This window comes from Balaenoptera physalus (genome assembly GCF_965194825.1).
Source record: "Balaenoptera physalus genome assembly, chromosome: 4".
Classification (NCBI taxonomy): domain Eukaryota; kingdom Metazoa; phylum Chordata; class Mammalia; order Artiodactyla; family Balaenopteridae; genus Balaenoptera; species Balaenoptera physalus.
In genome coordinates this window covers 10,180,784-10,195,546 of record NC_138891.1, presented here as the reverse complement: position 1 = coordinate 10,195,546, position 14,763 = coordinate 10,180,784, and the positions used below count along the sequence as shown (strand labels likewise).

At 49.5% G+C, this 14,763-nt stretch overlaps 1 protein-coding gene across 2 annotated transcripts in view; it reads right to left on the bottom strand.

The window, feature by feature from the left end:
- Window positions 1-14,763, bottom strand: part of RFTN1 (raftlin, lipid raft linker 1) — a 200,027-nt gene that overhangs the window by 40,241 nt on the left and 145,023 nt on the right. For both annotated transcript variants that reach the window (XM_082459292.1, XM_082459291.1), the window contains exon 7: window positions 4,494-4,609. In XM_082459292.1, coding sequence (XP_082315418.1) covers window positions 4,494-4,609 — 116 coding nt within the window. The remainder of the gene's footprint in view (window positions 1-4,493; window positions 4,610-14,763) is intronic.

The window sequence follows — 14,763 nt, the reverse complement described above, 5'->3', positions numbered from 1 at the left end:
GTTCTTTTTCAGTGACTTTTTCAGTTAACCCACCAGCTCCCAAGACAACCACATCAACTCAAAGCACTTTCCCTACTGTCTTATGTTCAGTTCTGGTGGCAAATTTCACAAGAAGCACTGTGAGCTAGAAGACACCCCAGGGAGCGGGATGAGGACGGAGAGGCTCTACGGCTCACAGGCTCCTGGTGGTCCTCCACGTCCATTGGGCGGTCAGGCTGAAGGATGTGCAGGCAGAGAGAAGACGACGGTCCCTTTCTCTGCCTCTCTCTTCCTCTTCACCTATTCGTCTATGTAGCTTCCCCCTTTCCTTTCAAAGAATCACCCTTTCTGCTCACACTCTAGACTGTAAACTCATAGAGCATAAGCCAAATACATGTTATAAATGCCCTATGGATGGACTTTCATCCCATTCACAACTGCCTTTAATTTTAGGCCATAGGTTTCCAACTGAGAAAAATGCAATTATTTGCATTTGACTCCACATGTTCCCTAGCCCAGCCTCCTCTTTGCTTTTAGAACAAGATCAATGCAATAGGCAGACGATCTTTCTAATTGATGATCCCGGGTGACCGATACAAGAAAACAGTATTTACTTACTCTATGCCAAGTACGACATTCACAACTTTTAAATACGTTATCTCTTTTCATTCTCATCGACTTCGAGAGGTTGTTACCCGTGTCTCCATTTATACAACTGAAAAATGGAAAAGCAAAGAGGGGGTGGTTTCCTTTTCATACACTCAGCAAGAAATAAGAGAGCAGGATGCCTACCTGGGCCAGACTCGAGAATCCACATTCTCTTTCCAACATACCGCCCTGTCTGCAGAGCTGCAAAGAGCCAGGTAGGTTGTCTTGCGAAAGTGTGTGTGTCTGTGTGTGTGTGTGGTCTGGGGTGCGGGGGAGAGGAAAGCCAGGAAGATGTGGCTGAATTAGACTGGCACATCTGCACACGGAGCTTGAGGATATTAACGGGCAGAGGAGTAAAGGGGCAGGAAAGGGACAAGTCAGTCCCAACTGTGAGAAAAGAGAAAAAGCTGGTTAGAGATACTCTGTGGTCAGAGCCCTGGGAGGCTCCGGGAGGAGAGTGGCTGCCAGAAAAGCAGGATCAACCACAAGCCAAGAGGGACCTGCCCAGGGCTTGAACAGGAAAGGCCTTCCCCAGAGGCCATAAGGGTGGGGAGGAGAGGAAGGGGATGGTCTCGAGGATAGAGGTGAGGGAGCTGGACTCCCCACCCCCGCAGAGCCAGAGGCACGTGCAGAGAAGCAGCTGTCTGTGGGTCGGACAGAGCTCTTCCAATTGCTGGGCCAGGGGCAAGCCCACCCCAGACTGGACCCTGCTGGGCTGTGCTGGTAACAGCTGCATACACGTGGCTCCTCTAAGGCAGGGATTGATTCTCACAGTGGGCTGAATAGGAAACTCGGGGGCAGAGCCTGGACGTGTGTCTTTTAAAAAGCTTTCCAGATAGACACAAGCTCAATTTTGAGAAACACTGGTCTACCCTTGGGCTGAACCAAAAGGCTTTCAACCCGATTCAGGAAGCATTTACTGGATGCCTTGGGAAACAAAGATGAATATCCATTGACAGATGAATGGATAAAGAAGACGTGGTGTATATATACAGTGGAATATTACTCAGCCATAAAAAAGAATGAAGTAATGCCATCTGCAGCAACATGGATGGACCGAGAGATGATCATAGTAAGTGAGACAGACAGAGAAAGACAAATATCGTATGATATCACTTACATGTAGAATCTTAAAAAAAGATATAATTAACTTTAAATATAAAACAGAAATAGACCCACAGACATAGACAACAAATTTATGGTTATCAAAGGGGAAAGGTGGGGAGGGATAAATTAGTCGTTTGGGATTAACATATACACACTACTATATATAAAATAAGTAACCAACAAGGACCTATGTGTAGCACAGGGAACTATATGCAGTATTCTGTAGTAGCCTATAAGGGAAAAGAATATGAAAAAGAATATATAAAGTATGTAGAATATATATATATGTGTGTATATATATATATATATATATATACACATTATATATTCTACATACTTTATATATACATATAAAACTGAACCACTTTGATGTACACCTGAAACTAACACAACACTATAAATCAACTATACTTCAATTTAAAAAAAAATAACAAAGAATTGACAGGGGCAAAAAATGACAACCGTGTCCTTACTTGAGTTTGTAACCATTATCTCCATCCCGCAGACATTTTATTTTTTTAAATATTTATTTGTTTGGCTGTGCCGGGTCTTAGTTGCAGCACGCGGGATCTTTTTAGTTGCGGCATGCATGTGGGATCTAGTTCCCCAACCAGGGATGGAACCCGGGCCCCCTGCACTGGGAGTGCAGAGTCTTAGCCACTGGACCACCCAGGAATTCCCTCCCACAGACTTTTTAGATAGTAGGCGTTCCCTCCAGTTACGCATCAAGGTCACATGTTAAAATTTCAATATTTCGAAGGCTGAAGAAAGACGAATCATTGGGGTGTTTTTCCTATCACCCTTTTCATCAAATATCACACGACCATAGACATCTGGGCAAAGTGGCATCTGTACCGTTCTTTCAGACACTAGTTCTTAAAACTGAGGAAGCTTCAGAACCACCTAGAGAGCCTGTTAAAACCCAGATGGCTGGGCCCACCCGCAGGGCTTCCCATTCAGTAGGTCCAGGGTGGGGCCCAAGCATCTGCATGTCTAACAACTTCCAGGTGCTGCTGATACTGGTCCTGGGACCACACTTTGAGAACCACTTTCCTAGGCAATTTTGGATCACTGCCATCAAACCATCTTTATTGAGGAAACCACAAAGCCTGCCTTTCACAGTCACTCTAATGTGCAGACAGCAAGGGATTTTATACACGTCCCCATGGCCCTGTGGCCGATCGCATGTGCAAAATCACGCAACGTGTTCCTGTTGCAGCCACGCATCGCTTGCTGATACAGCCCTGTGTCACAGAGCAAACCGAGTGCTGCAGCTCGTGGGTGCAGGGCAGCCAGCATGGGCTTGTCCGGACGGGGTCCTTGAGATCCTGCATCTACCACACGTGGCAGGCTGGGTGAACGGACCGCCCCATCTTACAGTTGTGGAAGTTTAAGGTCCCCAGGGGGGACATGACCTGCCCACACTGGACTCTGCATTTTCGACAGAGCCTCACTTCCTCTGCACCCCGTTTCCCGTTAGGGGCACGGAGGCTCATTGGGACCAACGGTGGGCGGAAGTCACTGGCGGAGCCTGACGGCAAAGCAGGTCATCACCTACCTCCTTACCTTCCTCACTACTTATGCCTGCAGGACCCCTGGCCTCCAATCTAACTGGCCCTGGATGCTGTGATTTTGGAATTCCTGTTTCTGATTATTACAGTTTTTCTGTGGCCTCTATTCTGTCACATTTGCAAGCAGCTATTTCCCATCCCTACTCAGATGCAGGCTGCCCCCCGCACCCCTGCTCCCCACATCAGGCCTCCTCGGAACGGCTGCAGGCTCAAAGGCTAAGCAACGGTGCCCGTGGGGCGCTCCACCCCAGCTCCAGGCGGGGGACTGGCCACAGGCTGCAGTGTCAAAGGGCACAAGGGTGTGGCGGGTCCCAGTGCCCTGCACTCTGCACCAAGAGCTGCTTCCTCATCTGTCCTCCTCTGGCACAGAGACCCCCCTGTCTGGCAGGGCCCCTCGGAGCGACGCCAACCCTGTGTCCTTCTAGGGCCAACTTGAGAGCATTCAGAAATCAGTCCCCTATCTTCAAACATCCCAGATGTTGGGTGGACAAGAGACTGGTCTATAAAGTCCATGTTTCAACAGTTGCAGAAATGCCTTTAAAATACACACCAGCAAACCTCAGAAAGAAATCAGCTCTCCCCTTCCCAAATCCCAGCGGAACACAGCTTGAGGAATTCCTCTGCCCACAGCAATCTGGTGGCCTTGCGGGTCAATGTTTCTCAAAGACCGCCTTCTACGCTTAATGGGCCAGGGTTCTAACCTCCCTGTGCCTCAGTTTCCTCATCTGTAAAATGGGAGCAATCACAGTGCTCAGACTTATTGTGAAGGTTAAGAGCGCAGGTGCATATAAATTTCTTCTGGCATATAAATTTCCATGGCCCCGTCAGAAGGGGCCATAGAGTCTAGCTCCAGTAACGATGACGCTCTAATTATTATGGGGGCCGCAAACTATGCGTTTGCCTCACTTATGTCACTTAGCGCTTTCAAATTAATGAAAGAAGAATCTTTTCTACCCGGCTCACACAATGTGTTTTTTCTACAGAAAGGGAAAAGTGGGGCCCATCCCCCAACTGGGGGTGGCATAGGAGGGGCACCAAAGGACGAAAGGGGTCCTCACAGGGCGTATGGAGGTCCAACTGCCGCTCAGAGGAAAGCGACGTCCAGCAGCAGCCACGCTCAGAGGAGCGAGCGGGTAAAACAATCACTGTCCAAACGAGAAAAGCACCACTGCCAATCCCAACACTTACGTCCAGAACCGTCCATTGTTCCACTACAATAGCATCGTAGCCCTGCATGGTTTTGCTATCTTCTGTGGAAACAGCTTCAAAGATGAATACTCCATCTGTCAAGCCGCGTAAGGAATCTGTGGAAAAAGAAAAGGCGGGGCGGGGTGGAGGGAGGTTGCTGTAAACCGTCTGTGGCAGAAGCCTTACGAGCAGCAAAAATTTTCACTGCATTCATTAATAATCCCAATCAGAACATCTTTTCAGCATGTTAATTAAAGAAGGCATACACAACCATAGAGTCTAGCCCCATCAGAATGAATGAGACTAATTTACCTCACAGTTTTGAATAATAGCCTTGATTTTATGAGCCCAAATTTCATTGTTAGCAATCACCATTTGATTTCACGCGTTTACCTTCCTTTTCACGCTCCAACGTCAGGATGCACTGGGGAGAACTTATTCAGGGGAAATGCAATCATTTAGAGACAGTTTTTAGAAGAAAACTATATTGAGGTGAGAGAAATTATTTTGAAGTGGGGATAGATGCAACGCAGCAGCTCTGGGCTTGCAGACGCAGTCCAGATGCGCTGATTCCTCGACATTTGTGTGACGTGGGTGCAGTACATGGGACACTTCACGCAGCTCTTGTCAGGAGGTGAAATTTGGGGGAAGGGGGAATTTTTCAAAATGATTTACCATTGAAAATGTTTCCCTGGGCACTGCTATAGTTAATGGTAAAGTTCTGAGTTCCGTATAATTCAACAAACCTACATCAAACATAGCATGATTCAGAACTGTCTCAGGCCGTGAGGATGTCAAGAAAAACACAACAGGGTCCTTGCCCCTGAAGAAGACTTTCAAGGAGGCACTTTCTAAGTTAATGGCTCCTAAATACCCTAGATTCACTTAGATGAGGGACTGTGGAACAGAGGAATGGACTCAGAAGCAGGTGGTTTGGGCCCATGCTCTATCGGGAAAGGGATCTGACCCTTTGAGGGGTTTGGTTTCTTGCCTGTGAAAGGGGGTTGTAGACAGAGAATTCCTCCTGGTCAGTATCCTACAAATCACTGCTCAGTCGCACTGTTCTGGACTGAACTCTGTCCCCACCCACCACCCCTGATTCATATGTTGAAGCTCTAACCTCCAAAGTGAGTACATTTGGAAACACATCCTTTCCGGGGGTAATTAAGGTTCAGTGAGGTCATAAAGGTGGGCCCTAGTCCAACAGGACTGATGTCCTTACAAGAAGAGGAAGAGACACCAGAGCACCACCCACCCCAACCCCCTAACCTTGCACAGAGGAAAGCCCATAGGAGGACACAGAGAAGGTGGCCATCTGCAAGTCAGGAAAGGAGGCCTCACCAGAAACCGAATTTGCCAACTCCCTGATCATGGACGTCCAGCCTCCTGATCTATGAGAAAATAAATGTCTATTGTTCAAGCCAACCAGTCTGTGGTGTTTTGTTATGGCAACAGACATAAAAATATGTTTAGTGATATAAAGGACAATTCACACAATAATGTGATCTTTTCTTCATCAGTAAGGGAAGGGAGACAAACACAGAAAGCCCCCTGAGTCACACTGGAGTTCAGGAACTGCCAGCACTTTCCAGAAGTCACAAAAAGACAGACAGATGGAAACATATAGCAACCTTCAGCTTCTGTCTTCCAACAGACCTCACAATCACAGTCAAAAAGCCATCAGAATGAGAAAATTATTTGCAACAACAAAAATAAGTAATAAATAAATGGCTACGCTTAACACTCTTTATTGTATGTAAAAAGTTTCCAGGACTTCTCTGGTGGCGCAGTGGTTAAGAATCCGCCTGCCAATGCAGGGGACACGGATTTGAGCCCTGGTCTGGGAAGATCCCACATGCCGCGGAGCAACTAAGCCTGTGCGCCACAACTTCTGAGCCTGTGCTCTAGAGCCCAAGAGCCACAACTACTGAGCCCACGTGCCACAACTACTGAAGCCCGCGTGCCTAGAGCCCGTGCTCCACAGCAAGAGAAGCCACCGCAGTGAGAAGCCCGCGCACCACAACGAAGAGTAGCCCCCGCTCACCGCAACTAGAGAAAGCCCATGCACAGCAACGAAGACCCAACATAGCCATTAATTAATTAATTAATTAATTTAAAAAAAAAGCTTCCAGGGCTGAAGGGAATTTTAGCTGCACAACCTTTCCAGAGAACAACTTAACAACATCTCAAAAGACTGAAACACAAAAGTCCATCCTCTTTGACTCAGAAACCCTACTGTTTTCAGTCTATTCTGAGCACCCATTATGTGCCAGGTACTCTCGTGATCACTGGTGACAAATGAAGACCCCGCCCCCATGGAGCTTCCCCTGCCCTGCAGGGGGAGAAAACATAATGTCCCAGGGGATAAATGCTATGAGAATATAAAGTGGGCTGGGGTGGGGGTGGGCGGGGTGTTGCATGGAGGTAGAGGCAATGGCACGGCTGTTTCTGAAAGAAGTGCTCAGGGTAGGTCCCCCCACTTTGAGTAGAGATATGAACTAACTGCAAGCCAGGCATATGGATCTGCGGGGTTTGAGAGTTCAAGGTAGAGGACACAGCTTGAATAGAAATGCAGAGTGAATGAGGGGCCACCAAGGACCAGACAAGCAGCAGAATCATGAGAAGAAATTCAAGACTAAGACAATGGTGGGGAGATAAGCCAACCAGGGGCTTATCCACGTGACTCGCTTGGCCAGTGGGATCTTAGCGGGGGTGACACAAGCAGGGGCTTGCAAAGCACTGGCGTGGTTGAACTTGATCTCACATCTGTGCCACCACTTCGAGAGCACATGCCCCAGCTAGCCTGTTGGAACAGAGCTGCCCCAGTGGAGCTTAGCCTAGATCAGCTGATCCACAGACCTGAGAGTGGGCCCAGCTGCCTCAAAGAAGCTGCTCCAGGCAACCTACAAATATGAGAGAATAAATTATTACTGTTTTAAGCCAGTGAGCTCTGGAGTGGTTTGTTACACAGCATCATCCTGGCAATATCTGACTGTTACAATGCCCAATGGAAACTTAAGAAATCTGAGACCAGTGTACTTCGCTTAGCCTGGGGAATATTCCTGATTATTCCAGAATGATAGAGGGGCCTGACCAACTCAACAAACCACAGCTCTGAGTGGAATTCCTGGAGTACAGCAGCCTCATCCTAATATTCTTCCTACTGGACAAGACAATACTCCATTTCAAATAAGATCCCTGTGGGTTAATCAATACTATGCTCCATTTTTGTATTTGTTTCCTATACCGAGAGTCTGTCACCAATCAGCCTTAGCAAAAGTGCTAAGCTTGCCTCTCTCATCCGCTCTGCTAAAAAGTTCCCCCCAAGTGTTTGTTCAATGTCCTCCTAAAAGACATTTTACTAAGGTGACCAAGGAAGGACAGAACTGCTCTTTGGCGGAACCACATTTAAATATTTTGGGCTCCAGGACAAGCACGGACAATAGTCCAGCTCACTTAGCAAGTTCTGGGTAACACAGGTCCAGCTGGAGCCCCTGCCACAGTAGGGATGCCCTACGGAAACCCTTTGAATAAAGCTTTCCCAAGTCCTGACCTGGTGATGCTTGGGACACAGAAGATACTCACTGATCCTTCAGTAGCATATGATCACAGCACACATTTCTTCAAGGCTTCTACAAAAATATGTTATACCCAATTTCCAAAGTCTCTACCTACACGTCTCCTTACTGGAAAGCCTCCAAGCCCTTTAAATGCGCCTACCGCATGCTCTAAGTATTAGAGTACTCGGCACGATATAGACAGAGTTGAGGTCCACCTGGGGAAGGAGACGGCGCAGCCCGTCCAGACTTTCTTTCCTACCCCCTGCCTGGCATCCCCTCCTTCGCTCCAAGTCACAAGCCTGGGAGGAGGGCTGTGTGGTCCAGGCTTGGGGGCATGAAGCAGGAACAAACCAGGTCCTTATTTACCACCTTCCTCATTCAGTCCTGCCTGCAGCGTCTCGGCCCGCTGCTCTGCTCTTCTGAATCCAGAGTGCTGATTCACCCACTTAACTACACAGCAAGTTCAGAATGGCTGTCAAAATTTGGTCATCTGTAACAGCAAAAAAAGTCAATGAACCACAGACAGCAGACAGCTGGGCTTTTAAAGAGCCCCTTGCTTTGACGGCCTCATCCACCACCCGTCTCTTCATCACCTTCCTGGCTCAACCTCGCTGTAGTGTACTCCGAGCTGGTATAAATAGGTCTCTCTCAGAGTGCAGCTCTCCATGCAAAAAGGTTAAATCGTCCTCCATCTATGGAAAACATTCCATTATCACTGCATTTTTTTTATTAAAGTAAAGATGCTTCCCTACTGTGCACAGAAAGCTATTTGCCCTGGCATTGTATAAATATTTGATGCCGGTCTTTTGGCAAAAGGCCACCTTAACTTTCCAAGCTTATGCTTTACAAGAAGGATGTGAGAAAAGGAGATTTGCCCTATTATCCCAAGAGGTAAATTCTATGAGAAAACTGCTCTTCCCCTGCAGCCTCCGGGACACGAAGACTCCACCTAGCAAGCTACCCTTCAGGCTCACCCTAGGTGCTGGTCCTCTCCCAAGTCCAGCGTGAAATGCACACGCCATAGCAAGGGGTCGATGCGTGTGGTCTACTAGAAAATGTTACTGTTCTCCTTTTAACAAGCTAGGATGGTTTAAGTGCCCACACTGGGGTCACTGGCATAACAGATGTCCTTGGCCCCCTGAAACCCCTTTTCCCCACCAGCATGGCACTCACGGCACCACCTTGGTTCCAGGAGTGGCCTGTACCAACTGCATAGCCATAATCGCCCGTGTTACAGGGACGCACAGCCGCACTCAATCAATCGGACAATGGTGTGTGCAGCTCCCCCATCACCCCACAGCTAATCTGCTGACATTATCAAGAGTGGAGCAGGCCTGCTGCTTCTCTTGCTTCTGCAGCCCTCACTTCTGCTCTCGGCCTGCCTGCCTTCCTGCAGTCCCTGCTTGAAGCGGTGAATAAGTTACAGTTAGGGGCAGCCTGCAACTTCAGTGTCATTTATCTGACCAGATGACCAGATGGGGAGGAAACGCCCTGATTCGGTGCTTGCCGGCTATGAGGCCCTCTGCCAGGCACATTCATGGCTTCTCACTGAACCCCTCCCCCCGCTGCAAGCTCTGCAAGGTTATCATTCCCTCTAAGTGGTGAGAAGATGGAAGGAAGCTGTAGGCGTGAAACCATTTGTCTACATTCAAGCGCATACAAGGGCCTATCTCGATCTGAAATGTAGTTTGTGCGACTCCAAAGCCTATGCTCTTTCAACAGGTGACAGATATTTTATTTTGCTACCACGAGGATGTGCCAGGGGCCGTGCTCCAGCCGGGGGATAAGCGGCCTAGGCGCCCAGCCTCACGGAGCAGGCGTGCTCTGACCACTAGGCTGCTCTCCCTGCCCTCGTGTTTTGGGTGCATCTCGGTGGGGTTGCAGTGAGATGGCCTTACGGCTTCTGTTTGGGGCCGAATCCGTGCAGAGGCCATGCCTTCCTGCATGGGGCAAAGAAAGAACAAAAATATGTGTGCAAATGGATAAGCTGTATCTATCAACACAAGGGACAGCATAGAGCAGTGAGAAAAAATGACCTGCGGTGACGTGTAAAAATGTGGATGAATCTCACAAAGAGAAGCCAAACACAAGGGCAGACTCCACCCACATAAAGCTCACGCCCCACCTGTGACGCCTCCAGTCAGGACTGCGGCCGCCCCGGGGGAGAGGCATTGTGCGGCCGTGAGTGGGACTCTGATGGAGCCGGGATGCTCTGTTTCTTGCTCTGGTGCTGGTTACACAGGTGTGCTCGCCTTGTGAAAACCCACTGAGCTGGACCCTTAGGCTCTGTCTTGGTTTCTGTACGTGGGCTGTACTGCAGGAAAAAATTGACTTAAAAGATGTGCCGTGGAGAGAAGAGAAAATGCATTTCATGGTGTAAGTGAAATTTACCCCTTATGCTACTCAGCGGCTCCTCTGAAATAGAAGCTACGCCTGCAACCACTAGGCCAACATGCCTGGAGCCTGCGGTCAGACATGGGAGTGGCCGTGAACTTCCTGCAATCTCATCCTCCCTCGCTCCCCCAGTCTGCAGGGGCCTGGCGACGCACACCCCAACAGCAGCTCCCCCCCAGCACTACGCATTACTGAGCAGCGTCCGGAAACCTTTATTGGTCGCCTCCTGTATACAGTGCACGGTGGACGTCCACACTGGGACACTAAGAAGCATAGGAAGCAGGCCCTGCCCGGGGGCCTGCCAACACGTCTGCCTAAAATATGTGTCCCTACGTGTATTTTATTTAAAATACGTACATGTTTTTTACCTACGTATTCTGCAAATACAAGGTAATCCGGTTTATGCCAGGCATCAAAAATGCGGTCTAAATACCAAATGTTATTTGGATTGACGTGAAGCTGGGGCATCAGAGAGAGTCTTAAGGAAAAACTAATCTTTAAAGAGGTAGGAAAGGAGGGACTTCTAGGTACAATGTGTCTCCTGATGTGACCCAGCTCGTCAAACACAATAGCATCTGGAATGTATCCTAGACCGAAGGGCTTAATTTATCGAGGCCTTAGAACTAAATTCCGGTTTATAGGGAACAGAGGCTGGAGAAATAAGATAACATTAGGAGGCCCTGGCCGGACAAATCCAGAATGCAGGGCATTCTAAGAGGCTAGGTTTATTTCAAGCAGTCAGGGTCATGAAGAACGACTCTTCCAGGTAAAGGAGCAGTAAGGACGTGGTCACCGTATGCAGTGCCTGTTGCTGCACTGGATTCTGGTTTGCACTACTTGCTGCAAAGGACATTTTGGAAACAATGGAAGACCTGTGAACATGGGCTGAATAGAGATGATGCTGCCAGAGGCAGAAGGACTGCCCGGCTAGGAGAGGGTGAGGGTGGGGCGAGGGGAGGGTGAGGGCCAGGGGGCAGGGAGAGGGATGGGGAGGGCTAGGACAGGGCCAAGGGCAAGGCCAAGGGCAGAGCAAGGTGGGGAAAGGAGGGGAGGGCAAAGGGTAGACCAAGAGGGATGCAGAGCAAGGACGGGGCCAGGGGGACAAGTGAGGTGAGAGCAGGGCAAGGACAGCTGGTGGTGGCCAGTGATGGCAGCAGGGACCCTGCAGGCCTGGAAGCCCTTGGTGGGAAAACAAGCTTCAGAAGGTGGGCAGCCAGCTCCGCCTCGCCCTTACCCCAGGCTCCTGGCACCCACCCGAGTGCTCAGCAGCAGCCAGCTCAGCAGAGGGTCACCCTGCCCGGCCTTTCCCACCCTTGGGAAGCGTAGATTCTGGCCTTTGTCTCACTGGCTGCAGTGTTTCCGTGCGTCCATCCGTCCTGCTGTCTGAGCATCCCCTGGGCTCGTCCACGCTGCTGGCTGCCACCAGGTCCTGCTACTTCCCTAAGGGTGACTTTCAGCTCTCCCCTCCCCAGGGGCCCAGCCGGGGGCCTCAACCTCTTGCCAGGAGGCCACCTCTTTTCTCTCCTCGAGTCCCTTTTCCCCACGCACACCCTTCTTTCTTCCAACCACTTTCTTGCTACTTAGCAGCTGGGCACCGTGGCAATGACTTCAGTGCTCTGTGTCTCGGTCTCCACAGACGTAACGACAGAACCCACCTCACTCAGCCTTGGGGATCAGATGAGTTGCTGTGTGAGCTGCTTGGCCGAGGACCAGCACACAGGAGCCGCTAGGGGCGTGCTACCATCACTCTGCTGCCCTTTCACCTATGCCTGAAGTTTACCAGACCCCAAGGCCACAGCCTGCCCAGCCCAGGACACCTGGGCATTCTCAGGAAAGAAGCCCAGGAGGCCACAAGCAGAAGCCCAACTCGAGGATGGTACAAGCCTTTCCATGTCCTGGGAGGTAAAGACTTGGAAACAGAAGATGGAGTCTTAACTGGATTCTTCGGGCTAAACATCACCTTGTTTATGCGACAAAGTTCTCATGCATTTTATGACCCTGTGGAAAATATTCAGAAGCACAAATGTCTAGTTAAGAAGACTGATGCTTTTCCAGATGTCAAACAGCTTAAAGATGTGCTCCTAGCTCTGCCAGGTTTATTTGGAAGGACACTAATTATCCTACTAGAAATAGGTTCTTTTTATACTGATGATTAGCTTGCTTTTTTTTTTTTCTTTTTTTAAATTCTGGGAAAAGAACATATGCATGTTTCCTCCCTGGCCAACGGAAAGCCTGGGCTTTCCTAGAGCAGAAACGCGCTAACCCAGTAAGCCCTTCTCCCAGGTCACATGCTCCCTCCTATCAGAAACGTCAGGGTGAAATCGCGTTTGCATTTTGAGTGGGTTCAGATGCACTTTGTTCTGAGAATTTTGCAGCCGTCACCAGGAGGGATGCGCAGCTACGGTAGAGCCCGATGTGTGGGCAGCCCTGCTGCGGAGACGTCACAGGCTCGTCACAGGCTCAGCACAGGCTGCTCGGCTGCACTTGCCAGGGAAAATTTCATGTGCTGTCTTCAAGGCAGGAAGGCTGGATTTCATGCAGCTTAAAGCCAAGGGAGGCTATAACAGCATTTCCAACACTCTAGTCAAATCTGAAGCAAGACTGTATACATTATCTGTGTTTTTGGACTCAAGGTTGGAGAACGGGGTTGGGGGAGGAGTGGAGGTGGTAACGGAGCCTTGGTGGCCAAAGGCAGAATGGCTAGACAGACAACGAACGGCAGCGTGAACTTTCAAGTTCAAGGTGTCCTCCCTTGGGGCTCAGCTCGCCTCTGACACGCGCAGGCAAGAGAGAAAGCTTCCCCTTTGAAACCCCAGTTCTCCCAAGGTGGGGACATGACCCATGGCTGCCTCGGTGGCTGCCATGTCCAGCCTCCCTACCTATCTTTAAGATGTTAGTGCAACTAACATCAGTTTCCCAGGGAGATATGCACAGTCACAGAGAGCCCCTCTGGGCCCAAGAGCAGGTAAAAGGAGCTGCTGTTGCCACACCTGAAGATGGGCGACAGGGTGTCCCTGCAGGAAGCAGGGGGCGAAGGGTTCCTCCCTGGCCACCCCCCTAATGCTAATGACGAGGGCTGTAAACATCTGCCCCTAGCACACACCCTGGTGCTGGATGGTGCATCTTCAATAGTCTGGGATGACCCCTGGCTTCCAGGAACTCTGCAGGCACCCAGGGAAGGCCTCCTGGAGCAGGGGGAGTTTACTGACCTTGCCGCCAGGGAATGGAACTGACTCTTCCTTAGTTGTATTAATGAAAATATACTCTAGAACTGCACTGTCCAACACACTAGCTATGAGTCGCACGTGGCTATTGATATTTAAATTAATGAAAATTAAATAAAATAAAAATTAAGCTCCTCAGTCGTACTTACCACATCTCCAGTGGTCAGTGGCCACCGATGGCTGGTGGCTACCATACTGGACGGTACACATACAGAACAGCCCCGTCGACACAGCGAGTTCTACCAGACCGCCCGTCACCTTTCTTATGTCCTTCACCCATTCACAAACAGTCGTGGCCCACGATACCGTACAATGCCTGCTGCTACTATATGAACATATTAACATTAGGTATCGCTACTAAGATAGGGACAAGGGACTTGTACTGTACAACGTTCTAAGGTTTTGGATGATTTCATGTATGTACATTCAGAATGAAGACTGATGTCTCTTCCAAGGATGTTTGCTAGCATGTCAAGGGTCGCAAGTCATATAGCATCCAAACTCTGTTCCTGACGCTGCTAATTTTTAGAGAGAAAACTGCTCAACGACCAAGACGCAGGGCTGTCAGTGCCCCCTGCCACGTTTTGCTGGGATCATTGGATTTGGTGTTACTTTACGTTTCACTGACTTCGGGGTCCTGCTGACTGGCAGCCCTCAGCATCCACACGTGCTGGCAGGTTGGCCCTACTCCCCAAATTGTCTCCCGGTTTCGACGCCCCTAGCAACTCAACTTGCCTTCGTGTTAACTTGAAAACCCTTTCTTTGCCTGTGACACGTCTCCCCACTTTGGGCAAACTGTCTCTCTGCCTTAGAAAAGCTGACACTAATAGTGCTACCCATGCAGCAACCCCCCAGAGAGAACCCATTACTGGCAGGGCCACTGGGTGCCGAGAGACCCAGGAGCAGCGTGTATCCCCATGGAGCTTACAGAAACCAATTCACTTCTCTGCAGTTAATTCCAAGGTGCTGCTATTGTTACTTCAAACTGTAATGGTGTCTACAAACAATTTGCACTTTTGGAGTGGCATGATCCTAGGGGGTAATTAAGAAACCCTGGGGAAAATCTTCTCAAAAGTTTTTAAAAGCAACCTA